A 27,960-nucleotide genomic window follows, 5' to 3' on the forward strand; every position below is an offset into this window, starting at 1 on the left:
TATGAACACTTAAATGAGCATAAAAATGCATTACTTTATTTCCCTCGCATGAATAATAGGGGATATCATATTTCTCATCAGAAAAGGATGGATTTCTGCTACATTCCACTGTCAAAACTTCCCAATCTTTCTCCTGTGATTAGAAACTCAACTCGAGTTTAAACCAAGAGAATGAAGCTCTTAACACTTTAGCAAACATGAATCAACTGAAAAAAATGGCCTCTGACATGACGGACATCATCATGAAGTATTTACACAAAAAAAAAAGAAAAAAAGAAGGGATCTACCTGTGAAGTCATCTAGAAAAAAATGTTGACCTCCTTTTCACTCATCTCATACACATGGTCTCTTGCATCTGTCAGGGCACTCTGTACGGTTGCATCAAATTAGATGTGTAAACCTGTTCAAGCAATAAACTGAGAAAAAGTAAGAAGTAAAAGAGGTGTAGCTACCTTCCCAAATTTTGTAAGGAAGTTGTTGGCGAGGTTCAAGGATGCAATTGCCACATCTCCATTAGCCTTCAGTGCTTGAGCAATAGCAAATGCCCCATTATCCTGTTTATGCATGCAAAACAATTAAATGCTGCTAGATTTTGCAATATGAGTTAAAATATCAAGAAGCAAGATGTGCATACCCTTATTTCATTAAACCCTAGGTCAAGAGAAGTTAAAGCTTCATTAACCACTTTCAAGCTGCGAGCTAGACCAATAGCACCCTGCAAATAAAGGTAATATAAAATCAATCCAAACAAAAGAGAAAGAGACCAAAAAAGCATCTAGCAACACATAATGATATTTCATCCATAGACACCTACATCGTCTCCAATCCCATTTGCCCGCAAGTCCAGAGTTGACAAGGTTGTATTGTATTTCAAAGCATCTGCTATGAATTCTGCACCTTTTGCCCCTATCTGCAAAAAGTTCAAATCTTCGTTGTCAAAAGCTACTTTGAATTGGTGGCAGGGGGTGTTACTTTGACTCATCATAATGAGATTGTCTGAGACTTTGTGGATCACTTCAAATCAATCTTTAGGAGACCTTTGGATGGAAGAATGTAGCTTGATGGTTTAGATTGGCCCAAATTGACTGAAAACTCTAAGGATTGGTTGGGAAGGAGCTTTGAGATTGAGGAGATCAAAGAAGCCGTGTTTTCTACCAAGATTGCTAGGAAGTATTAAAAGATTTACAAAAATCTATAACCAATTTTTTGGGAGAGATGTAATCAATTTGGGGCTTAATTCCATATTTATTGTCTGAATCCTTAAAAAACCTGAGGTCCTGCACCATAAGGATTACATACCAATCAGTTTGATCAATAGTTTGTATAAAATCATTGCTAAGGTGCTTTCTCGGAGAATTAGGGATGTATTACCCAGTGACTTAAAAGGCACGTCTAGGCGCACAGGCGAGGCACATTTTAGGGTATGCGCCTCGCCTAGGTCCTAAGTGCAACCCTTTCAAAAGGTGTATGCCTGATGCGCCTTGCGGCTCAGCTCAGGTATGTGCCTTTTGAAAATTTCTTTTGCTTTTTTTTTAACCTGGTAGCTGGGTCGGGGGCTCCGCCCCTGGACCCCCGTACCATGCCCCTCAAGGCAAGCCCAAACAAGAGCTCCCAGCCTCGAGGGGCGTAGAATTAGGAATGTAATATGTTTTACATCACATTAGCTACTTGAAGTAATGCAATTGAGGAAAAAAAGAGATTGTGGGTTTTACATGCTTGAAAAATGTTTTATATGTTTGATTTTATTTTTAAATTTTCATTTGAATATGCCTTACATGTTATGTTTATGTATTTTAATTTTAGATAATAGGGATTTTAAAAAATTATTTTAAAATTTAAGTTTTATTTTTTATTAATATTATGTTTAATATTTTCATTTTATTGCTTTTTATTCTTTTGACAATGTTTTTGAATTTTCGGACTTTTTTTTTTAGCATTTTTTTGTATTTTTGTGCCTTGCCTTGTACCTCAAATGCAAATTGGCCCCTACGCCTTGCGCTTTTAAAACACTGGTATTACCTTCCTTGATCTCATCATCCTAAGGGACCTTTGTTAAGGATAGGCAAATTATTGATTAGATCTTAATTGCCAATGAACGTGTTGAAGAGATAAAGAGATCATAAAGGAAGGGACTGATTTGTAAATTGGATTGGAAAAAGGCTTATGATTTGGTTGAATGGGGCTTTTGGTGTAAGTTAAGAAAAATTTTGGTTTTGGTGATGGATGGTGCAAATGGATCTCAGGATGTATCAAGACGTGTCATTATTACTTGATTTTGGACAATAGAACTGTGGTGGATCATTTCCAAGCCATTAGGGGAATAAGGCAAGGAAACCCCCTTTCCCCATTCTTGTTCACATTGATTGCAGAAGTTCTTGGGAAATTGATTTCTAGGGCTGATGCTAGGAATTTGGTGGGGGGCTGGAGAATTCGTAGAGAGAGGATTCTTATCACCCACCTACAATTTGATGATGATACGATTTTGTTTTGTGATAGAAATGATTCAAGATGGGTGAGAAATTTGAAGATGGTAGTGCTTATTTTTGAAACAATGTCAGATTTAAAAGGGAATTAGGATAAGAGTTGTCTTGTGGGCTTGAACATGGAGGATAGACAAGTTATAGAAGGGGCTGAGTTGTCAGAGTGCAAGGTGGATCACTTGCATTTGAACTATTTGGGTTTACCTTTGGGGGATAATCCAAGGGGAAGTCACTTTTGGAACCTGATAGTCGAGAGATTTTCCAAAAGACTGGCTTCTTGAAAGAAAAGCTACTTGTCCTTGGGGGATAGGATAACCCTAATTAAGTCCACTCTAGCAAATTTGCCAATTTATTTCTTGTTTGCCTTTAGGATTCCAGGAGGGGTTAGCAAGAAGATAGAAAAGATGATGAGAGATTTCTTGTGGGAGCCAAGTTAGTTGGGAGGTGGTAGGAGTAAGAAGTTTGATGGGATAGGGTTGGGGAATACTTGGGAAAAGAATTTGGCTGGCTTTACTAGCTAAATGGCTTTGCAGATTCCCATTTGACAAGGATAAGTTGTGGGTGAAAGTGATTATTAGTATTCATAAACTTGCAGCTAATGATTGGGAGCATCTATGGTTGGAAGTCTATCCATGCCATTCTTCATTCTTACCATTTGTTAGGTATAATCCTTGCTTTGGTAATCTTGTTAAATTCCGGAAGCATCTATGGTTGGGTAATTTAACCCTCAAAGAGCAATTTCCTTCAATTTATGCAATCCCTAACTGGAGGGATGAACCTATTGCTTTATTTGTGACTTCTTCCAACTCTTTTGGATATGTTTGGGATTTGGGCCTAAGGAGAGGTCCAAGGGACTGAGGTCAATAGTGCTATTACCTTTATCCAAAGCCTTGAGGGAAAGTGTATTTGGACCCCTCAAGAAGTGACTTTTGAATCTGGACTCTCTCCCTATCAGGTACCTTCACATGCGCTTTTTTCTTTGTGTTCCAAACACAAATGAATGATATTCGTAGCCAACTTTTTCAAATTAATGAGGTTTGGGGTAAGCTTATTCCACCTAGGATTGATGGCTTCTGTTGGAAAGTGATTCTTGGTAGTGTTAATACATGTGATTTTCTCCAAAGGAAAAGACCTAACTGGTGCTTATCTCCTCACTGGTGTCTCCTCTATAAGGCTAATTGGGAGTCTTCCCATCACTTATTAATATCTTGTCCTTTTGTATTTCCAATATGGGAATGGTTTCTTTTCTTGTTTGGGTGCAGGCGGAATCCCCTGCCAAATGTTCAAAGCTTGTTTGATCCTACCTTTGTTAGCTGGCAGAAAAGAAGGGGTAGAATTTTATGGAGGAATACGAGAACTGTTGTGTGTTGGACAATATGGGAAGAAAGAAATCAAAGACTATTTGCAGAAAAAGAAAAGAGGTAGGGAAGTTCTAACTCAAGCAATTACAACTAGAGTGATCCATTGGGTGAAGACTTTGAAAATCTTTAAAGGAGTCCCTAATGCTCATCTGATGAGAAAGTGAAGGTAAGTGGTTGACTCTGCTCCATTAAAAGTTGTTACAAGACTGTCATAGACCCCTCCAACCAATGGATTTATTATGCTAAATTATGATGGTAGTAGTGAAGGTAATCTAGGACCATCAGGCATAGGAGGTCCTTGTAGAGACGAGGATGCAGAATTAGGGCTCTTTTGTTTGGCCTTATTGGAGTGAGTGATTCTTTGAGAGCTGAAATCTTTGCTGTTATGGAAGGAACTCACAAAGCTCTATTTGATAAATAATTCAGAAAGCTTGTTATTGACTGGCTTCAAAAGGAGGAGGAGATGGGATGGTGGGATTACATAAATGAAAAAAAGGAAGTCCAGGTATCTAACACAAGGAATGGAAATTCATCTGAACTGGATTAAGAGAGATGCAAACTGCTTGGCCAATGTATTGGCTAAGCAAGGGGTGGGAAGAAGCAATATTTTCTAGGCAATGTTGTATTCCTTTTATTTACAATTTGGAGGAAGCTAAGAGAGTTCATCTCCCCTCTCCATTTTTTACCAGCAACTCGAAGAATTTCCCTCTATAACTTCTTTAATCGTTTTCAATGAAATTCTTTCAGTTATTGATAAAAAACTACTTTGAATTCGAATTAACATCAGTAGAAAGATATGGATTACCTGACACCAACCAAGCTTGAGGGTTTCTATCTTTCCGTGAAACTTAAGAACTTCAGATAAAGCCTTTGCTCCATCTGGTCCAATGGGATTGTAGCCAAGTTCCAACTGCACACCAAAAAAATGCAGTAAGGATATTTATGTGCTAAAATATAAAAAAAGATAGAAACAGAAGAGGACTTACAGTTGTAATGACAGAATTATCTTTCAAAACTTGAGCAATGTCACTAGCCCCCTTAGCATGAATGTTGTTCCCCCCCTGACAGAGTCCATTCAATCAAAAACCTTGAGAAAATGTTGGTTTAAGACCCTTCAAGTTTCAAGAAGTAAACGTGCAACAGTAAAAGAATCATAAGATGCATGTTAAGCTCACCAAGTCTATGGTTGTAATTGAGCGGTTCTGCTTCAAAGAATCTGCAATTTTTTCAGCTCCCTGGTTCATCATAAGTATTAGATCACTCAACAATGAAATAGCACATTTATCACCATCTCATAAGTATTTCCAAAGGTGCTTTAATGGATATATAAACAGAAAGTACCATGAAATGGGACTGAATAATGCCGTGGATATCGTTTAAGACAACAATAGGTCATTTTCTTCCTTTTTTTTCCTTTAGGCTACATTTGTTTGGGGTGGAAAATCGAACCGGGGTAAAGTTTACACCCGGGTTCGATTTTACTGGTGTTTGGTAGACATGTAATTTTACACTGAAAATCGGTGTAAAATTTCATTTTGAATTTTATTTACATCAATAATCAATGTAATATATACATCAAAATTATTGATGTAAAATTAACCGCTCTTTCTTCCTCTCTCTCCTTCCCCCCCCCCTCCTTTTTTTTTCTCTTTCTGTCACCACCGCTGCAACCCAGTTGCAGTGGCAGATCTGAACCCACCTCCGAAGGGAGAGCCGGCGAGGACCCAGAAGGAAGAAAAGCGCTAGTCCAGTTGGCCCCTTCGGCTGCGGTTGGCTCCGTTGCGAGTGATCTCTCTCTCTCTCTTCTCCTCTCTTCTTCTTCCTCTTTCCCCCTTTTTTTCTCTTTCCGTCACCGCCGCTGCAACCACTTGCAACGGCAGATCTGAACCCACCTCTGAAGGAGAGTCGGAGAGGACCCGGAACAAGGTAGTCCAGTCGGCCCCTTTTTTCTTCTTCTTCCTCTTTTGTTCTCTCTTTCTCTCTTCTCCTCCTTTTTCTTCTTCTTCCCCTGCTTCCCTCCTCTGCACCATCTCATCAAATTTACACCTTGACAATCAAACAAGGTAGGTGTAAATTTTCAAAATCAACCGGTTTTAATTTCCACCGATCACTAAATTGGTTCATTTTTTCCATAGTGTAAAATTTGAATTTACACCTCAAACAGAAGGTGATTATAACCAATCACTGTACAAAAGAGAAACTTAGTTTCTATTTCTATAGTTAAAACAGTTTTATAGTTATTATCATAATCACACCACCTTCTCCCAGCTGTCAGGCCAGAAAGAAATGGTTTGCAAACGGTTCTTGACAAAGTCAATGGTCTAAGTCAAATCATTGTTTGGGGATTAATTTGAACACTGAAGGCAAATTCCTTGGTGGTTCAAATGATTCATCCATCTATCTAGTTCAATCCAGTTTCAGAAACACATGTTAAATGTTCTGTTCATGATAATATAAAAGCTCATTGAACTAGCCTAAGACTAAAATTGACACTCTGTTTTCTGTTTGCAGCATTTATTCACACTAGTTCACATAACCCTTCCTCACAAAGTACATAACTACAAATACTATCTTTTTTATAATCAACAGAATGACTTTAATTCATTAACAAAGAAACCATGCTGTCCAAAAATGGGTAGCAGGTGATAGTTGATAAAAATAAGAAAAAAACAAGCCTTACAGCAGCATATACTAGAAGGGTGAGAACAAGATATGTTAAACATTAATACCTCATCACCAATGTCATTCATGTAAAGATTCAACCATAACAAGCTCTTGCTTTTCTTGGTAAATTCAGCTATGTGGTAGGCACCTTTTGGACCAATTTCATTGTTGCTAATGTCCAGAAGTGTAAGTTTCCCTGCAAGCAACCATGCATAACAGATACACATTAATTTGAAATTACAGGCTGCAAGGTAGAAACAAGGGCAAAGAGGAGATTGATATAGAGAATGGCAAACCTTTGTGTGTTGATAAGCTTAACATCAAAGCCCGGACACCCTCATTACCAATAGAATTTCCATTCAAATGAAGTTCCTGAACATGCAGTTAACCATGAGATATTCAACCCATGAATAGTGGAAGTTCATGTATCTATCGCATAAAACATGTGCATGGTCATTCTGTTATTGCAAATAAAGTATAGCAGGTATTTATGTGTAAGTGTGGTTTCCATCTTTTTGTTATATTTTTGATCTTTTGTGGGAAGAGCAGAAGCTTATATCTGAACATGTATAACAAGAAACAGAAAAATAGGATTCATTTAGCCAACCCAAAATAGTTGGGCTAAATTTTTGCTTTTAGTTCATTTGAGTAAGAACAGAAATAAATGCATGCTCCAAATGAGAAAAAGAAACAAGGAGGACAATGATCTAGAGCAGGTCCCAAGAGAAGTATCCATTTTTGGTTTAGGGCCCAGAGGACTTCACTCAGTCCAACCAAACCCAACACTGATATTAGAACCTCAGTCCTGGACCAGCCTAATCTAAGGTCAAGGCCCAAGTTAACCAAGCCAGGCCAGACCCAAATTGAGTTAAGCCCAACAAAACCCAGGCTGGCCTTGGGCCTGAGCAGCTCAGACAGGCCTAGGCAGATTGGCTGGGTTTTAAGGTTTTCTTGCTCATTTTTTGAGCTTCCAGCTTTCATTTTGGTTTTATAACTCAAGTTCCTGTGGTGATTCGCGGGGATTGGGAGAGAGAGAGAGGTACGGTTGAGAGGGAAAAAGTAACTACTGGCCGCCGCCAGTTTTCTATTTATATTAACTTCATAAAAGAATCAGAAATTACAAGTATGCCCCTGGAGGCATATCCTAGAATCAGAATAATAAGAAAAAAGAATGAAGAAAAAAGAAACAAGTAACTGTAGTAACAATTAAGTAAGCCTTACAACACTCCCCCTCAAGTTGGGCTGAAGATGTCTATCATGCCCAGCTTGTCACTAACTCATTGTGCCGCGAGCACGGAAGCCCCTTTGTAAGGACATCAGCAAGTTGTTCCTTGGAATTGACATAAGGTATGCAAATTTCCCTTTTTTCCAGTTTCTCCCTTATGAAGTGTTTATCCACCTCAATGTGTTTGGTCCTCTCATGTAGGACTGGGTTGCTGGCGATGTTTATTGCAGCCTTGTTGTCACAGTAAAGGGACATAGGACTATGAACAACAACTCCAAGCTCCCCTAGAAGGTTCTTTAGCCAAAGGACTTCAGCCACCCCATGTGCCATATAGCTCTATATTCAGCTTCAGCACTTGACCTTGCTACCACACTTTGCTTCTTGCTCTTCCAGGTCACCAGATTTCCTCCCACAAATGTGCAATACCCACTAGTGGACTTTCTATCATCCACAGCTCCTACCCAATCAGCATCTGTAAAGACTTCCACCTTTAGGTGATTGTGTTTACTGAATAGTAGGCCTGTTCCTGGATATTTCTTCAAGTATCTAAGGACTCTCTCTACTGCCTCCATGTGTGGCTTCTTAGGAGAGTGCATAAACTGGCTCAGAACCCCAACGGAATAGGCAATGTCTGGACGAGTCATTGACAGATAACTCAACTTTCCCACTAACTTTTGGAACTGCTTCACATCTTTTAGAGGTTTGAATATGAGTAGACGATCAGCGGGCTAATGCAGTGCAGCCATGGCACCGAACTACTGGCCAATGCCAACATACGTATCAACAGTCATCACAAGGGAATTCGAGGAAGAAGAGATTAAGAAAGTTGTCTTTCTAATGGATAGATCCAAGGCTCCGGGTCCAGATGGCTTTACAATGGGCTTTTATCAAGACTGTTGGGAGGTGGTGAAAGAGTACTTAGTTGAAGTCTTTAAGGAATTTGCAAACAATCACACTATAAGCCCTAGAATTAATGCCACCTTTTTGGCCCTAATACCTAAGAAGAATGATGCCAACCACCCAAAAGATTTTAGGCCTATTAGTCTGGTGACAAGCATTTATAAAATTCTGGTTAAAGCGCTCTCATTGAGGATCAAAACAGTCCTCCCTTCTATCATTAGTGAAACACAGGGGGCTTTCATTCAAGGGCGACAAATAACAGATCGGATCTTAATTGCGAATGAGTGTGTGGAGGAAATGAAAAGGTCTAGTAAGAGAGGATTTATTTGTAAATTGGATCTTGAAAAGGCCTATGATTTGGTGGATTGGAAGTTTCTATTAGAGGTTATGCAAAACTGTGGGTTTGGGGACAAGTGGTGTAATTGGATCTTTGGGTGTATTAGTACTTGTCACTACTCTATTCTGGTAAATGGTATGGTGAGGGACTTTTTTCCAGCTTACAGAGGTGTCAGGCAAGGGGATCCACTCTCACCCTTCCTTTTTACCTTAGTAGCTGATGTGATTAGTAGGATCATTACTAAGGCTGACAACGAAGATGTCATTAGGGGTTGGAGAATAGAGAGACACCAAGTCCTCGTCACCCACCTTTAGTTTGCAGATGACCTAATGATCTTTTGTGAAGGAGGTCTTAGCGAAAAGGTAGCAAACCTAAAGAAGCTAATAAAAGGTTTTGAAAGTATCTCTATTTTGAGAATAAATCTGGAAGAGAGTTGCATAGCGGGTATATTTGGAGGTAGGGGAGGTCGAGACTATTGCGGAGTGTCTTGAGTGTTCCACCTCTGCTTGGCCTATGTCATATTTAGGGCTTCCTTTAGGGGAAAATCCTAGGGAGAGTAGATTTTGGACCCCAGTGATAGAAAAGTTTGAGAAGAGATTAGCCTCATGGAAGAGGAATTATATCTCTTTAGGAGGGAGAATTACCCTAATAAGAGCTACCTTGGCTAACTTACCTACCTATTATTTGTCTGCTTTTATGATACCAGTTAGGGAAGCTAGGAAACTGGAGAAGTTCATGAGAGATTTCTTATGGGAGCCGGAACAAGAAAAAAAGAATCACTTGGTTATTTGGGAAATTGTGTGCAGAAGTAAAGAAGAGGGGGGCTTGGGACTTAAGAGGGTAACTAGAAAAAATCAAACTCTGTTAGGGAAATGGTTGTGGCGATGGCCTTTGGAAAGAGAGAGATTGTGGCATGAGGTGGTGGGAAGCATTCATGGGAGGTCAAAGAATGGATGGGATGTTGGTGTATCGAGGCAAGCTAACCTAGCAGCACCTTGGAAGGCTATTCACAACACCCTTCCTCAATTCCTCAATTTTATCAGGTATGAAGTTTGTTCTGGCAACTCTGTCCATTTTTGGGAGGATAATTGGGTAAGAGACATACCGTTAAAGGATTTGTTCCCTTCGCTATTTTCTATTTCTTTGTACAAAAAAGAGGTGGTCTCAAAATTTGTCTCACCTTTGAGAACACCCTTAGATCCTACTTGGGATTTTGGGTTTCGTAGAGGACTTAGGGATGATGAAATTGATTCTCTTTCTGCTTTGCTTGGTTGTCTTAATCAGGTTTGTTTGGATCCCTCCAAGCCAGATAAGAGGGTTTGGACTCCTAGACCTAATGGGACCTTCACTTGTGGTTCTTTCATCAAGTCCATCTCTCAACTTTCTACTCACCAACCCTTTCCGTCAAAAGAAATTTGGTGTAGGCCAGTTCCCCCAAAAATTATGGCATTTTGTTGGGAAGTATTCCATGGGAAAGTAAACACTTTAGATAACATACAAAAGAGAAGACCTTTCCTCTGTATTTCTCCTAATTGGTGTATCCTCTGTAGAGCTCACGGTGAGGATTGTTACCATCTATTAATATCTTGTCCCTTTTCTGCAGACCTTTGGGCTTGGCTACTTTCGTTGTTTAGGGGTCTACCAGCAGAAGTTCACATGCTCTTCAACCATTCTACCTTTTATTGGCCTACAAAAATAGGGAGAATTATGTGGAGATGTGCTCGTGCTGCCTTGATTTGAATTCTTTGGGAAGAAAGAATTCTTAGAATCTTTCAAGAAAAGGAAAGGAGCAGCCAGGATTTGAAAGACTGTGTGTTAAATAGGGCAATACATTGGCTGAAGACCTTGGAAATCTTTCATCAATTCTCCTTTAATGACCTTTGGAGAAATTGGTCAATAGTAGCGAGGTGTTCATCTCTAAAGGACAAATCAATTACAAGTTGGTCTCCATCCAAAGGCTCACTAAAGTTGAACTTTGATGGAAGTAGCATGGGTAATCCAGGTTTATCCTGAATGTGGGGTGCTTTGAGAAATGTGAAGGGAGAGATTTTGTTGCTTTACTCAAGTCCCTTGGGATTTGGGAACTCCATCAGGGCAGAACTTTTAACTATTGTACAATGGGTGCAATTTGCAAACCAGCTGAGGGTACAACACCTAATAATCGGGGGGGATTCCAAAGTGGTGGTGGTGGGTTGGTTGAAAAATTCTGAAGAGGCTATGTAGCGATACAAGAATGAAATGAAGAAATTTAGTTGGTTGACAAGGAATATGTTGGTCATTGTACAGTGGGTGGGGAGATCAACAAATACTTTGTCAGATATGTTAGCTAAGCAAGGGGTAAATAGGGAAGAATTATTTTGGGCTCAGTTGTGATTCTTGTTTTTCTTTCCTAGTTTACTTGTAAGATTCAAGGAGGGGCTGCAGCTCGCGCCTCTCGCTGGGATGATGTATGAACTCACTCTAAATTTGCTTCTGAATCGATAAATTTATTATTATTCATAAAAAAAAGCAATCATCACAAGGGGGGTAGAACATGAACGACCAGCCTGGGCAAAATTCAACGATTTGGCCCAAATTGTCTCCCAGCCCAAACTGCGAAGCCTCACTACTGATCGGGCTCTGTATGGCTCCTATGAGAGTTAGAAGTGAACTGGATGTGGAACCGACCTCAGAGGTCAAACCCTTCATGGTTCCCGTGAGAGTAGGCGACCCGCGAACAATAGAGTCACCCCCTCTAGGTGAGCCTCCCATGACTCCGGTAGGAGGCGACCAGCAATTCCAGAAGCAGGTGCAATACATGTACGCCATGATCTTGCGAGCACCTACCCGATGAAGCAAATCCCAAGTGATGACATAGAAGCAACCACCTTTAAAGCTACAACAAAATGACTATCCACCTCAGCAACTTGGTTAAACCGAACTCTAAGGGAAAGCCATATTGCTTTTAGCTAAGGCTCCCTCAAGCCAACCTCGAAGCACATTGACAATAGGAAGACTGACCTCAGAAGGACAGCCCACCCGTTATTCTAGCTCGGCAGCACGCCTAAATCGATCTCAAAGGACGTCAGCATCTCACCACAAAAAAGAGAAGGAAATAGAAATGGAGGAAAAGAAGACTAGATCACTTTCAACACCATGGCAGAAATGCAAACTTGGCTGATTTCTTCATAGTCGACCTCCACCTCGGTTTTAGGCTCCGCATCAACCTTGTTATCAACTCCTTCGAGAGTTGGATTGAGGGGCATTGCGTCGAAGTCTACCTGAATGGAGCAACTTGACGAGGCAATCACATAGTTAGAACTCCTTCTTGAGGACGGCATGATGAGCTTCGCTCTTGAGGTACTTAGTCTGATCGCAGAACCCCTTGATGGTTACATCCCTAATAAGGTATATCTCCTCAGGGTACCTGCTCCACCTCTCCTCAAGCGGATGAATTTGCTCTCGTGCCCCGATAATCAAGACGGCGAGGTCCTGCGTAAGGCTGCATTCAAACACTTGGACTCTTCCAACCTGATGAGCAAATTGGACTAGCGCCAACAACTATGAGCTCATCAGATAGTCATTCCGGGCCAAAGGAATAATCTACTCCCTTCGCCGAGCTGCCCTCAACTTGGGAGTGAGGGGCAATTGATGAGGGTGGATTTGGCCCTCCAATGACATCATGACACATGGCATCTTGAAACAGTATGACACACAGACACCACCTGAGCAATGATTTGGAGTCCCAGATCGCGGTTCGTCTTCGCCCCCATCTGGCTGACCTAATTAAAGATATGTACAGGGGTGCAAAAACTAGTGTTAGAACACCTGTGGGAGAAACACCAGATTTTACAGTTATAATGGGTCTTCACCAAGGTTCAACACTTGGTCCTTATTTATTTGCATTAGTCATAGATGAATTAACTACACATGAAAAAGGAGGTCCCATGGTATTTGATGTTTGCTGAAGGCATGGTACCATTAGTATTATTCTTTTCGAAAAGTTAAAAGTATTGTATTGATATCAACTTTATAACCACCTAAATTAGTTTTATAGACAACTACACGAGTATTGTATTGATGAATAGTATTAATTGATGAAACTAGAGAAAGATTAAATTTAAAATTAGGTCTAGAGACAACTGCATAAGAAACAAGAGGTTCTAAAATAAGCAGGGCTAAAAATAATAATAATAATAATAATAAGTGGGTACACTTAGGATTGGAGACCAAGACATAACTAAACGTGACCTCTTCTATTACCTTGGTTCAATAATTCATAACAAATGAGAGATTGAGGAGTATGTCACTCACAGACTTTGAACAAGATGTGCAAAATAGAATGCATCTAGAGTTCTATGTGATAGGCGAATACCACTTCAACTAGAAGGAAGAATCTACAAAACAATCATAAAGCCATCTATTTGTATGGAGCAGAGCAAGGATCAAAGTTTCGTCACATATCATTCCTGTAGCACCCCGATATGCCTAAATAATAGTATATTTGAGTTTGGGGCAATTTCAGGGGGTGGTCAGGCCTAAGATTGACCCCTCTGTGGACTTCAGGAAAAAAAAAAGAAAAAAAGGCATGTGTGCCTTAGAAATACCTCATACACAAGGTTCATGCATATCAGGTGTATCGATATCTAAAACCTTGGAGCAGATTGTCGGGCAGTTAAGAAACATGTCAAAAAAAATGAGTGTGGCAGAAATGCAAATGCTTAGATGGATGGGTAGTAAAACTAGAAAGAACAAGGTTAGAAAGGAAGTGATACAAAGGAACCTAGGAGTAGCTCCAAAAGACCGTCCATGACACTTGTTAGAAAGATATCTGCCAAAAGTTGAAGGGCTATAAGAGCTAGAGGCAGAGCAAAAATGGACTTGGGTGGAAGTAATAAAGAAATGGTTTAAGTGCCCATAATTTAGTGATGGATATGGCGCTGAACAGAACAGAATGGAAAAACAGGACTCTATGTAGCCAATCCCATATAGTTGGGACAAGGCTTAGATGATGATGATGATGATGCAGTTTGGGTTGGGTTAGGGTGATGTGGTCTGTGGTGGGTCATCACCCATCTAGGCTCCATGCAGATGGGTCATAAATGGTTTAAATGGGTGGGCTGTAGACTTGTAGCTCAACCCATACCCACCCAAATGTCACCTCTGTTAGGTGGACCAGTCTCATGGTCCACTTTGCAGTTTGCACCAGTCATCTTGTCCCCTCTACAATCCTGGCCTTGATTAGTGAAGTCATGCCTCCAAATGCTGTTATTTTGAAAGGATTTACAAAATTTTCAAATAAAACTTTAAACATGTTGAAACTTATCTGAAAAAATATCCACCCAAGGACCAGATTGTAATTTTAATAGATCATGAATAATGGTAAGCCCTAGTTGCCAAGTTTGCATTCGAACACTCCTGATGTTTGTATGGATCCTGTGTGTGATTCTGATAACAATATAATTTTCACATAACAAATGCACTAATTCAATCTTACAACATGAAGGTGTCAGCTAGCATGCTGTTTAAGTCTCCAGCTGGTTGTAGCGGAGAGTTGGGATTGACTCCCGCCTTCACCCCAGTTGGGGGGCGGGGGGTCTAGGGGTTTGGGGGCAGGCTACCCCTGTTGTGCAGCCCATTAATTTTCTTACAACGTATTAATTTTCTACCTTAGCCTACTTTATCATATAAGTTCTTCAAAGATCATAAACACATAGGAGTGATTGATGTAAAATTGGTATTATTTTCATCTTTTGTAATAAAATCAAGAGAGATGAGAGAAGTAACTGGAACAAAGTTGTACCCTCAAAGACTTATTCCCTTCAATCCCTTTAGCTAGAGCAGCGACCCCAAGAGCGCCACCATAGTTGCCACTACAAAAACAAAATGGCAAATGGCACATAAGTCCTAAAGAAACAAAGTTAATGAGCAACCAAGGATATTTATTGTAAAAATCTGTTGGCATCAAAGATATGATGCAAGTATTGAATTACAGATATTAACTCCTTAATGGTATAAAACAAAGTTACACTAACAGGATACATACATAAAGAATAGGCATTACTCACTTAAGATGTATTGACCGGATTGTATTATTCTCTAAAAGTGTTCCAGCAAGACTCATAAATCCCTACCACCAGTTTGCAAAAGCAGAAAAGGTACTGCTCAATTGACACCAATTACAGCTCAAACTAACTTTTGGTGGCCAAAAAATAAAATAGAAAAAAAAAAAGAGAATCACATACAGAATAATTTATCATATTGTTGTTAAGTTCAAGAACATGTAGGCTTGAATTTCTTTTTAACATCTCTGCAAGAGCCTTGGCTCCCTGCACCACAAAAACAAGCAAGTAAATAAGGGAGTGCACATACAATGTTATATCACCCCAAAAGAAGCCGTGTATCAATACAGAAGAATGCTTCAGAAGATCTGCTAACCTCATCTCCTAAACCAATACTGTTCAGCTGGAGCTTTTCAATACTTCCATTCCCCGCCAAGATATCACTCAGACACTGTAAACAGGAAGACATTCTTTATTGATAATACAAAGCTATGCTACTCAATATGGACCAATGGCACTGGTATACAATATGCAAGGCCAAAAAAAAGTCCTTATCCAATCTGTTAGTGGTGTTAGTGAAGGGGTATTTCGGTCTTTGTACTTGTTGAGAATGTTGATGTGTACTGTTATGTTAGTTCGAGTGCTTCTTATTTAAAGAAGGGCACTTAAGTCTTTTCCAATAAGTTAATAATATAATAACAGGTCTGGCCGAATCTAGGGATATCTTCTTTCTCTAATTCGAACCAGCCTTTCTCTCTTTCCTCTCTTTTCTCTCTTCTTCTTTCCTCTCCTACTTGCTGTTTATTTTACTTTACAGTCGACGAACAAGACAGAATTCTAGGGCAGGTCAAACTTCAACATGGTATCAAAGCGAGGTTCAACAAATCAGACTTGCTAGAATTCTGTCTTCTGCGCATTCGAATTAGGGTTTCTCTTGGGTTTCTCAGCTGTGAGTTGGAGACTAGGAAAAGGGCTGAAAAGGAGTGATCGCCCTCTTCCCTAGGAGGTTCCTATGCCTCCGATTGTGTCGGTGGTGATTGGTTGCTGTGGTTTCTAAGCCCTAGTTAGGGCTGGTACGTGTGGTGCAGTGGTGTCTCAGCCCTTCGTGTGGTTGGCCTTCAGGCGATGGGGTAAAGTTTTTTTTATGCATATTTTCTGTTATGGAATACATGAGAGGTGTAGTACAGTTCGCATGATGGGTTTTTGATTGCAGTATGCTAGGGTTTATTCTAGTTTGTGTGTGATTCAAAGGGCAATAGTGTCTACTTAATGATGAAACTTCCCGTAGCTGTGGATTAGGGTTTGTGGTGTTACAAGTGTGGTTTTCAGCATTTGATATCGCTGAAATCAGTGTGTAGACTTCGGTGAGTAGGGGTTGTGGTGTTGCAGTTTTCAGCATTTAATACTGCTGAAATCAGTGTGCAGATTTCGGTGAGTAGGGTTTGTGGTGTTGCAGTTCTCAGCATTTATTGCTGTTGAAATCAGTGTGCAGATTTCGGTGAAGTGTCTGTGTGTAGTGCTCATAATTCAGTGCTCAGAATTCAGTGATAAGGGAGTTCGGCAATGGCAGATAACAGTGATAGTAAACCTAGTGTCATGATCTCTACTGACTACTTGAATGTCCAAATGACCTCCATTAAACTAAATGGAGAGAATTATGTCCCTTGGGCCAAGTCTGTAGAGGTTTTTCTGAAGGCGAAGAAGAAAGTGAAGCATACAAGAGAGGAGAAACCCCCCGCTAACTCTCAAGAGTATGAAGACTGGGAACAAGAAGATGCACAGATCATTACATGGTTGTGGAACAGTATGGAACCCAAAATCAGTGTGAACTTCATGTTTCTTGACACAGCCAAAGAGGTGCGGGATCATGCTAAGAAATTGTATTCAGGTCAGGATAATACCACTAGGGTATATCAACTATATCAGGAATACTTCAATCTGCAATAGGGAAATCAAAGCTTTGAGGAGCACTATGCCAGTGTGAGGAATATCCGTAATGAGTTAAATGTCTATCATCCTCTCACTTCTGATATCAAAGTTCAACAGCAACAGCGAGAGCAGCTTGATGTGACACGGTTTCGCCAAAGAGGTGCGGGATCATGCTAAGAAATTGTATTCAGGTCAGGATAATACCACTAGGGTATATCAACTATATCAGGAATACTTCAATCTGCAATAGGGAAATCAAAGCTTTGAGGAGCACTATGCCAGTGTGAGGAATATCCGTAATGAGTTAAATGTCTATCATCCTCTCACTTCTGATATCAAAGTTCAACAGCAACAGCGAGAGCAGCTTGATGTGACACGGTTTCTGGTGGGGCTGAAGTCTGAGTATGAACCAGTACGAGCTCAGATACTAGGGGGATCTGCTCTTCCATCTTTACAGGAGGTGTTTGCTCGTCTTCGGAGGGCTTCCATTGGATCTATGGATTCTAATGTCTCCGATAAATCAGCATTTGCAGTGTCGAGAGGTCGAGGTGGCAAAATTGGGGCTCGAGGAGCCCAGCCTGGCAGGAGTAGTAGTGGTGGACCTACACATATCCGTGGTGGTGGTCGTACTGGGGGCAGAGATTCAGGGGGAGCTCGTAGTAGAGGACGTGGCTCGGGTCCACGGAAATGTACTCATTGTAGATTGGATGGACATACCATTAACTATTGCTATGACTTACATGGTCCTCCCTCGACGTGGGCTAACCATGCCATGACTAGTGACACCAGTTTCAGCTCTAGATAGGAGAACCGGTCAATTGACCCGATGCCTTCTACTCCCTCAGATGGTCCAGGCAAGGAGATGGTGAGTGTTTCTCGGGATGAGTATGAGAGGTTTGTTTAATCCAAGTCGCAGCAGAACACAACTTCCTTTGCACACTCAGGTATGGCTTGTTTGGTATCCACACCCAACCCTTGGATTATTGACTCTGGAGCCTCCGATCACATGACGGGAACTCCAGGTGTGTTTTCATCTCTCACTCATTGCTCAACATCACAATCTGTTACCCTTGCTAATGACTCCACATCATCTATCTGTGGTGTTGGTAATGTTGACCTAGACCCTATATCCCTATCCTCTGTTTTATATGTACCTAAGCTTCCATTTAATCTTATGTCTGTTAGTTAGCTGACCAAGTCCCTTAAGTGCTCCATCACAGTTTACCCTTCTATGTGTGTTTTTCAGGATCTCAAGACGGGGATGAAGATTGGTAGAGGGCATGAAGTCGGTGGACTTTATTATCTTGATGGTGGTGGACGAACGTCGATGGCCCTTCAGTCATCCATTTCTCCTCTCTAGTGGCATTGTAAATTTGGTCATCCTTCGTTGAAAGTGTTGCAGTCCTTAGTCCCTTCATTGAGTCAACTTTCTGTTTTAGATTGTGAGTCGTGTCAATTTGGGAAACACCATCGTATTCCCTTTCGTTCTAGGGTCGATAACCGTGTCTTTTTTCTTTAATTCATTCAGATGTTTGGGGTCCTTATAAAGTGATGCCATATAATGGACACCGATATTTTGTTATTTTTGTTGATGACTGTTCAAGAATGGCGTGGCTCTATTTAATGAAAGAAAGAAGTGAATTATTTGCCATCTTCCGGAAATTTTATGCTGAGATCCGCAATCAATTTGGTGTTCACATCAAAACTTTCCGTTCTGATAATGGACGTGAATACTTGTCTTCATCTTTTCAAGAATACTTGGACCAACATGGCATTATACACCAAACTTCATGTACCTATACTCCGCAACAAAATGGGGTGGCTGAGAGAAAGAACCGCCATCTTGTAGAAACGGCACGCTCCCTCATGCACCACATGAATGTTCCCAAAACCTTTTGGAGCGATGCAATGCTCACCTCTTGTTTCTTAATTAATCGGATGCCCACATCTATCCTTGATGGTCGTTCTCCTTTTAGTGTCTTATTCTCCAACATGTCTTCGTTTCCGCTTTCTCCTCGGGTATTTGGGTGTGTCTGCTTCGTTCATAATCTGGGTCCCGGGACTGACAAGTTAGATGCACGTTCCCTGAAGTGTATCTTCCTTGGCTATTCCCGAACTCAGAAAGGGTACAAGTGTTATCATCCCAGTTCTCGTCATTCCTTGGTATGTGCTGATGTTACATTCTTCGAGTCTACTCCGTTCTTCATGGGGTCCGGTGCTGCTGCTTCCTCCTCATCACCACCTCCCCTTCCTCTTCCTGTGGCTGATCCACCTCCTCTGGTTCCAGTGATGCCTACGTCCTTGCCTCCGGTGCCACCGTCGGTTGACCGTCTACCCATCCGTCACGTGTATACACATCGCCCGCGTGTACCGGCTACAGCTCCTCCAGCTTCATCACCGTCAATAGATCCAGCTCCAGCTCCGACACCAGCCTCTGACCTAGATCTTCCTACTGCCTTCCGGAAAGGTAAACGTACTTGCACCCTTCACCCTATTTCCAATTTTGTTTCACTTACCCACCTCTCTGCCTCCCATCACCAGTTCATCTCTTTGTTATCTGCTGTGGTTGTTCCTAAGGATGTCCAGGAAGCCCTTACCTCTCCAGAGTGGTGCCGTGCTATGGAAGAAGAGCTCTCTGCTCTGCATCATAATCACACTTGGGACCTCACCGCTCTTCCTCCTGGGAAGCAGGTTGTCGGTTGTAAGTGGGTGTATAGTGTTAAGTACTTGCCAAATGGTCGTGTTGAGCGCCTGAAGACGCGGCTGGTTGCCAAAGGGTACTCCCAAACCTATGGCATTAACTACACAGAGACATTCTCCCCGGTTGCTAAGATAGAGTCAGTTCGTGTCGTCATCTCCCTTGCCGCTATGTATGATTGGCCTCTCCATCAGCTAGATATCAAAAATGCCTTTTGGCATGGTGATTTGCTCGAAGAGGTCTACATGGAGCAACCACTAGGGTTTGTTGCTCAGGGGGAGGATGGTAAGGTATGCAGACTTAAGAAGGCTATTTATGGACTTAAGCAGTCCCCTCGAGCATGGTTTGGTAGGTTCGGTGAGGTGGTCAAGAAGTTTGGTATGAAACGGTGCCAAGTTGATCACTCTGTCTTCAGTTTTGACTCTTCAGCAGGCAAAATAATATTGGTGGTGTATGTGGATGATATCGTTGTGACTGGGAATGATAAAATGGGCATTGACAGATTGAAGGCATTCCTACAGGAACACTTTCAGACAGAGGACCTTGGCAAGTTGAAATACTTTTTGGGCATAGAGGTAGCAAGATCTAAGCATGGCATTAATTTGTGTCAGAGGAAATATGTGCTTGATTTATTGGAAGAAACAGGGTTGTTGGGTACTAAACTGGCTGAGACACCTATGGAAACAAATACGAGGCTGAGCAGTGATATAGGTGAAGTATTTGAAGACCCTGGCAGATACCGACGACTTGTAGGCAAACTAAACTATCTAACCATTACTCGGCCAGATATTTCATTTGTGGTTAGTGTGGTGAGTCAGTTCATGCAGAAACCTTTGGTCCCACATTGGAATGCAGTGCTAAGGATTGTGAGGTATCTAAAAGGAGCTCCTGGTCGTGGTTTTCTGTACAGGAGTGGTGGAAAACTGGTAGTAGAAGGATACATCGATGTTGATTGGGTAGGTTCTATGTCTGATAGACGATCCACCACAGGCTATTGCACCTTTCTGGGGGGTAACCTGGTAACGTGGAAAAGTAAGAAGCAAACAGTTGTGGCAAGAAGCAGTGTAGAAGCAGAACATAGGGCCATGGCACATACTGCTTGTGAATTAGTGTGGCTGAGGAACCTTCTACAGGAGATAGGATATGACATCAGTACTCCAATGAAGCTCTATTGTGACAATCAGGCAGCGGTTCATAACTCTTCCAATCCGGTGTTTCATGAAAGAACCAAGCACATCAAAGTTGACTGTCATTTTGTGAGAGAGAAGGTGATGAATGGGGTGATAGAAACTACATATGTTAGTATGGGAAACCAGTGGGCAGACTTGTTTACAAAAGGTTTGAGTCGGGGGAGAGTGGACTACATATGTAACAAGCTAGGATTATATGATATATACTCACCAGCTTGAGGGGGAGTGTTAGTGGTGTTAGTGAAGGGGTATTTCGGTCTTTGTACTTGTTGAGAATGTTGATGTGTACTGTTATGTTAGTTCGAGTGCTTCTTACTTAAAGAAGGGCACTTAAGTCTTTTCCAATAAGTTAATAATATAATAACATGTCTGGCCGAATCTAGGGATATCTTCTTTCTCTAATTCGAACCAGCCTTTCTCTCTTTTCTCTCTTCTTCTTTCCTCTCCTACTTGCTGTTTACTTTACTTTGCAGTCAACGAACAAGACAGAATTCTAGGGCAGGTCAAACTTCAACACAATCAATGATGGCCCCTTCTGTTTGGGATCTTGGGAGGGGTAGAGTGGATGTAGACCTAATCGGAGTTTTAGTATACGATATGCAAGCATATCTCAAACACAAAACCCGAAAAGAAAAATAGAAGGTTCTATGCAATAACATCACCAACACCCCCCCCCAAAGTAAAAATAAAACAAAACAAAAATGAAAAGTCCTTCCAAAGGCCAGCCTTTAGAGAATTCTCAGCAAGCATCTACACATCCAAAATGGCTTTAGGATAATTATCGGAACAAACTCTTCTTTTTTTTTTTCCTTTTCTTCTTGATAGATGAGTAACTGATGAAACTATGGACGGGTATTACAAGATTCTTTGTAGGAAAAGGGATGAATAATGTTGGGGTGGGCAAATCTCTTCTTGTATTTATCTTATGCATCATTTTTTATTAAATTTCAAATTTTTCACATTACCTATACTTATTTATATTTTTTATTTATAATTATGAATAATTACTATATACCATATAGTATATATAATAATATAAGTATAAATTTCTATATATTAGTATCTTATTTAAGTGATTACTTCTATACAGTTCATTACCATATTCTATAGAACTGATTATTATAATTGCATAATTAGTCACTGTTGACAATGATATTTTTGGTTGATAACCTTATATCTACTCCTTGAAAAAAAAAAAGAGGATGTGATTTCTATTTCTAACTTCAAATCTTGTTGATTTTCATTTGGATAACATAAATATAATTTAAACGCAATAACCACACCAAGTGCTATTTTTACCCAAGGCTTTGCCACTTCAGGTCTTTTAACTGAAATGCATCTATCTACAATATTAGTGCCCACTCTTCAATTCCAATGGTTAGTAATGCACATGAGTATGTTGATATTGACTTATGCAGCTCTTTTATGTAGATCATCATTACCATTACCGATAGCTCTTCTAGTTATTACATTTGGAAAAAAAAATAGAGATTTTTAGTAAAAGCGATCATTTATTAATTGGGTCACTTTACTTTTGTGAGATCCAATATGTGAATGAAAAAACAATGCTTTAGTGAAACACTTCTTTTCCTTCTTTTACTTATAAAAATTATCACAGGCAACAATTGGGTCACTGAGTCATATAATTAGTCTAGAGTTTATCTTTTTAACCATGGGCATTCTTTCAGGAGTAGCATCATAGCATGGGCTAATGAGGCATGGGAATCATATCGGAATTGGGACCTAAAGGAAACTTGGCCATTTTTTAATTGGTGCATATAACAGAACTTTGTCTAAGTTTTGGAAACCATTTCAATCAGTACTTGATTCAAATGGTTCTCAAAATTGTGAACCATATCCAATTAAAATTCCTACTCCATTCTTTTACTTAAAAGAATGAACACTACAGAATTTTAAAAGTTACAGGATTTTTTATGTCATTTTCATGAAAACTATATAGAAAAAGTAGTTAGATAGAGATCAGACACTACTGAACCTTAGAAGATAGCTAGCATAGCCATACCTACTTTTACTGGTTATAATAACATAATGTTATGGCAGAAATGTGGCTATAAACTTAACCTTACCTTAGCTCCTTCATCTCCAATAAGGTTTCCCGAAAGATTGAGAGTCTTCAAGACAATATTTGACTGAAGAACACCATCAAATGCCTTCACTCCAGCTTCAGTTATTCCATTAGCAGAGAAATCAACTTCCTCTACAGCCTAAAACACAATGGAAAGATGAATCAACAAACATCCTTGACTACATGCATATTTTGCACTTAGAAGAAGAAGTACCACCCTAAAAATAGATATCCCATAATGAACATTTTTTAAGTTATGGAAGCTTAAAGATTACATAAGCTCTAACCTGATTGTAGCCTAAGCTCTCAGCAAGAAAGAAAAGCCCCTCATCCCCAAAGTTGCAACCTATAAACAGCTTGGTAAGATCAAATCACATTTTTTCACGAATACAAGGTGCATTTTAATATTCATTGGAGTGAATAGTAAAAGGACAAATTATCAGGAAGCCTGGTATGCCTGGCCCAATCTCTCAGGAAGGAGTTTGGCAACTTATCATATGAGCAGTTCTACTCCCAGTAGAGCCAAATCATCAGCAGTAATAGAGTTCTTTTTTTTTTTGGTATATGTTGTGAATGGCCTGTACTGCCAGTACTTTCTTCTTGAAAGGGCTATATTTGTAATTTTGTGGTCTCCTCTTGATTTATAATGCAAATAAATTTACACACCTTCAAAAAAAAATTCTGCACCCACATTGAGATTTCTAGGAATGCCAATTTCTGGATAGTTTTTGCTGATTTCATCCTATTCTGATCATACAATTAAAGTATGCAAGCACATGCACAAGCACATAGATGTTCATGTGAGCATGGACAGAGGCACACATTTTCCAACATAATAAGAATAAATCAAAAAAGAATTTTTCTTTGGGAAAGCAAAGTACAACTACTTGGCTACCCAGTCAGAGCTAGAAACTCCTGAGTTCAAAGACTGACCAGGCCAAATACCTTGGCAGCCATAGCTTGAGAAGGTAAATTAATTTCAATCAGATGTGAGAGCAAAAACTTGTATAAGTATAGACCATGTTCAACTAGATGTAATACGAATTGGACAAAAAGATTTCTAAGAAAATATAATGCGATAAGAGTGTGCTGCATCAAAATAAAAGACAAGGGGGACCAGTCAAAAAATACCAATCAAAAAAAAAAAAAAAGACATGGAGTGTTCCTTCCTGAATTCCTCTCAAGTGGATAGCCATTAGAAAGAATGATGTCAAATTGTATATAACATAAAGCTTGACTGTTAGTCAATATTACATCAAACATGAGACTATAATCCCTTTTTTGATCCCAATATGCTGTTTTGTAATTAGTTTGTCATGCTTACAGCCTTTTCTCAATTGACATCACTTACCAAAAAAAAGTACAGTCCCTTGAAGTACAAGGGTGACGATCTTTATTAATACATACCTTAACAGTTTTTCGAAAATTAAATTGTATTACACATAAGGGATGCAATGCAACTATAGCTAGATAATCAATGATAATTTCAATTAGCATGTATGCATGAGCAGCATCCCTCACAATTTCACTTTTTTATCAATCTGAATAGTATACCTGACATGTCAACACTTCTGTATGTCCTAAGTTCTTTGGCAAATTCATTCAATTTCTGTCTGGATTCTCTTTCGATCTTGTAACTAGCATCTGGTGACAAATTTGTGCCAGCAGCAAATGACCATCCTATTCTTGGTGAGGAAGATATGTTCTCCCCTAAAGGTTTTCCTGGTTTTGGCAAGAGCAACTTTTCCACAAGCTTCCATAAAACTGTCAGTAAGAAACAAAAATTATGATAACCATCAACACTTCCTTTAGATATCATGGCAAGTTATAGCTGAAACCACAGAATTGCAACAAAAACCTTAATAACTTCGTCATATGATTTCAACCCAAATCAAGAAGCCATTGCTAAATCAGTGCTTCAAGCACTGACAAAAGTGGGGGAAGAAAAAAGATTGAGTTAATAAATGAAGCTATAGTCTTAAAAGTGAGATATTCATTAAAGATCAAGCAAAATGAGAGGTAGGGAAAATATATGCTTCTTTGATTTCCAAAATCCAAACAGCTGTCTATGTGTATAGGTGGTTAATTCAATGGCATGATATATCAACAGTCAAAGAAAGGGTGGGAATCTTAACAGCATCAAGTGGTGCTGCAAGTTTGATCCCAAACAATATGCAGTATTATTATAAGGATGCCAAGATCCAGATTCCAGCATTCTTCTACTGTCTCAGTCTCAGACATAAGATTTATGGGTATTTCATTAAGGTTGTATACTTGTATTTGGATTGAAGCAGAAACTAAAAGGCAATGGAATTTCCTAGTTTTCCATTATTTTCAGGTAGCTATTTTTTATTTAAAAAATAAGGCTGAGTGGAACCCCACAAGTAGTGCCTTTTATTGCTGTCTTTTCCTCCATTTAAGTGGAGATGCTTTTAGGAGGGGGCAGCAATGTTTTCCACTGATTCGGTGGGAGAATGGAATTGCTTTCACTTTCCATTCCCCTGAATAGTGAATACAAACACACTCAAAGGTTGAGCAGAAGGAATGGAAAGGTACAAGTCTTGTGTGCCTTCTTTCTTTCTTTTTTTTTTAGGATAAACGACATAATACACTATGCATCTAGAGAGGGATAGGTGATAGAATTTTATTGCAGGGGGAACATACAACCAATTATGTGAGTATTTAAGGTGGAATGCAATGCCATCATGTAAATAATCCGATCCAAAGCATATTTTCATATCTGAAATACATGAAATTTCAAAGGCAGTTAAACTTCTATTTTCAAATGCCTGCATTTTCCAGATAATTTCTGATGGCATCTTAAAATACAGTTTCTGGTGCACATATCCCAGTGATATTGGTGATGCTCTGAAGTCTAACATCTGAAAGTGCAATAATTACATTAAGAGGTATATTGGTATTGGTGAACTTTTCTTTCCTCTGAACTCAGAGAATGTTGTTCTGAATTCTGAATTCTGAAAATTATCAAATATCCATTTTGACCCCATATATTAGAGTTTTTGTTTGTCTTTTGGGGGGTATAATTGGAAAACAAAAAGTTGAATGATTGCACTTTAAGAGATAAGAAATAAGAGATACGAGGAAATGAACAACCATTAACTAATTTACTAGGAGTAAAGTGCTTAGAGGACACCCAACCATAAGAACAAGCATTTCCCACCAATAGGATACAAAAGATACAACTATATGCTTATGCATCATCTACAATAAGGTCCAATATGTTTCAAAAGCTTTTTCCAAATAAGGATCCTTAAGCACCTTCAAACTTAGAAGGAATGAAGAGCCAATCCATCATAAAGGAACCAATATCACTACATGATATTCTCTCCCTTCAGCATGTCAGTCATTTGTACCAGGGATAGCATCCATCATTGCATAGAATCCAAAGATTTCTTGAGGGTGAACAAGGATAAATAATTAAAGAAATATGGTATGAATGTTTTCTTAAAGGATAAAGATAAAAAAAAAAAAAGAAAGAAAGAAAGAAAGAAAGAAAATGTGATACCAAAGTACCATAATTTTTCACAACAGTTATTTGATTCAAATTTAACATTTCATATGCAGAATACCAATGTTCCTAAGGGTCCGTTTAGCTCACAGTTGGAATCAGAATCGAAATTGGAATGGTCTACTCCAATAGTCTGTTTAGTTCAGACAGGAATCAGAATGGGAATTAAAATCAGCTGGAATGGGATTTCATTCCCAAGGGAGGGGAAGCCATTCCCTCAAATGGGGGAATGCCATTCCACCAAGAATGGGAATGGGATTCCAATTCCGCCCAGCCAAACACTTGGAATAGGAATGGCCCACTTGAATCCAATTCCGGACCCCTATTCCAGCAAACCAAACGGGCCCTAAAATTTGTACAGCGAACCAATCGGAAGTTCCCAAATTTTATAAACTTTCAGAAGCACCAACCTTGTTCAATTTGTACAGCGCATCTAAAATTACTAAGGGATAGTCAATGCCTTGCTCATGTATTCTACAAAGTTAGAAATACTTGGCTACAACACAAGGCAAGTTTTGCCTGTTAACTATTTGGCAATAGAAGTACTTCGAATTTATTTTTCCTTTTTCCCCTTTTGATAGAGCACTTGTAATTAGGAAATACTACTATTACATATTATGATAGAGCACTTGGAGTAATGTCATAAACACCCAGGATCAGGAGCGCGAATCAATTATGACTGGAATGTATAATCTATCGTTCCACTTCAATATGAAATCCGCAATTTAAACAGAAACAAGGACAAAACATAAAATAAAAAAAAAAAATGGAACATGACAATGAATTACGAGCAAAATGGATGAATTCATGACCGAAATAATACCAAATGTAACAGCAACAAACACGCCGGCAGGTGCAACAGCCGCGACGAGCTCCTTAGCGGGAACACGGGGCAAAGGCCTTACGGCTTGGGATTGCTTATACACCCTCCGACCTCCGGTAGCCCGGGTTGAAGCTCCATCACTTCGAGAAACAGCCCTCGGAGTCAAGCTTCGCCTCCTTACAACCGGCAGTGTGGTAGGAAATAACACTAGATGCGCATGATAGCCCAAGGATGTAGTGCCTAACAGTCCATTCTGCAGTTGGTGTCTGCGAGAGTAGGGGTGGAACGCAACCTGAGGAAAATCAAGATGGAACGAGGTGAAGAAGACTTGGATTACAGTTGATGTGTGGGAATGGATAATGAAAGAGGGGGGCGCCTACCTTAGGATGAGCGGAAGAGAAATAGATGGTTGATGCGGAACCCATGAAGTGGCGGGAATGGATGTTAGGAATGCATTCGCGAGAGAACTTGGGTTCTTTATCCTTGCCCCTATCGAGCGAGTTCTCTGCCTCTGCGTGTTTATTCGTGTTGCAGAGAGTTTGTGTTGAGTAGAGCGGGGGATAAAGCGGTAACCACCCTCTCCAGTCTCCAGTCTCCAGTCCCTCTACTCTCTAGTCTAGAACAACAACTAGAGCATACCTTTCTCCGTCGATTATGTTTTATTTCCCCCTTTTTCTTCTGTAAGAAAAATGAAGAT

The 27,960-nt window shown here is 39.9% G+C and overlaps 1 protein-coding gene across 3 annotated transcripts; it reads right to left on the bottom strand.

The window, feature by feature from the left end:
- Positions 1–14: 14 nt before the first annotated feature.
- Positions 15–27,960, bottom strand: EMB2004 (RNI-like superfamily protein). 3 transcript variants are annotated; one of them, XM_088975920.1, is made up of 19 exons: positions 27,644–27,953; positions 27,264–27,555; positions 24,466–24,675; positions 23,199–23,257; positions 22,913–23,050; positions 15,385–15,459; positions 15,192–15,275; positions 15,015–15,076; positions 14,750–14,819; positions 6,802–6,877; positions 6,571–6,701; positions 5,017–5,076; positions 4,828–4,902; positions 4,647–4,751; positions 815–910; positions 635–715; positions 453–554; positions 288–368; positions 15–133 (listed from the first exon to the last, which is right to left on the bottom strand). In XM_088975920.1, the coding sequence occupies exons 1-18, from the start codon at positions 27,686–27,688 to the stop codon at positions 300–302; spliced, it is 1,830 nt and encodes a 609-aa protein (XP_088832046.1). In that variant the 5' UTR covers positions 27,689–27,953; the 3' UTR covers positions 15–133; positions 288–299. The 3 variants fall into 3 exon arrangements, with proteins under 3 accessions (XP_088832046.1, XP_088832045.1, XP_088832047.1); XM_088975919.1 differs by having other exon boundaries at positions 15–368; positions 27,644–27,960; XM_088975921.1 differs by lacking the exon at positions 815–910 and having other exon boundaries at positions 15–368; positions 27,644–27,939.

Source organism: Nelumbo lutea, chromosome 3 (genome assembly GCF_056320005.1).
Source record: "Nelumbo lutea isolate HS-2025 chromosome 3, American lotus-T2T, whole genome shotgun sequence".
In the NCBI taxonomy this organism is placed as follows: Eukaryota; Viridiplantae; Streptophyta; class Magnoliopsida; order Proteales; family Nelumbonaceae; genus Nelumbo; species Nelumbo lutea.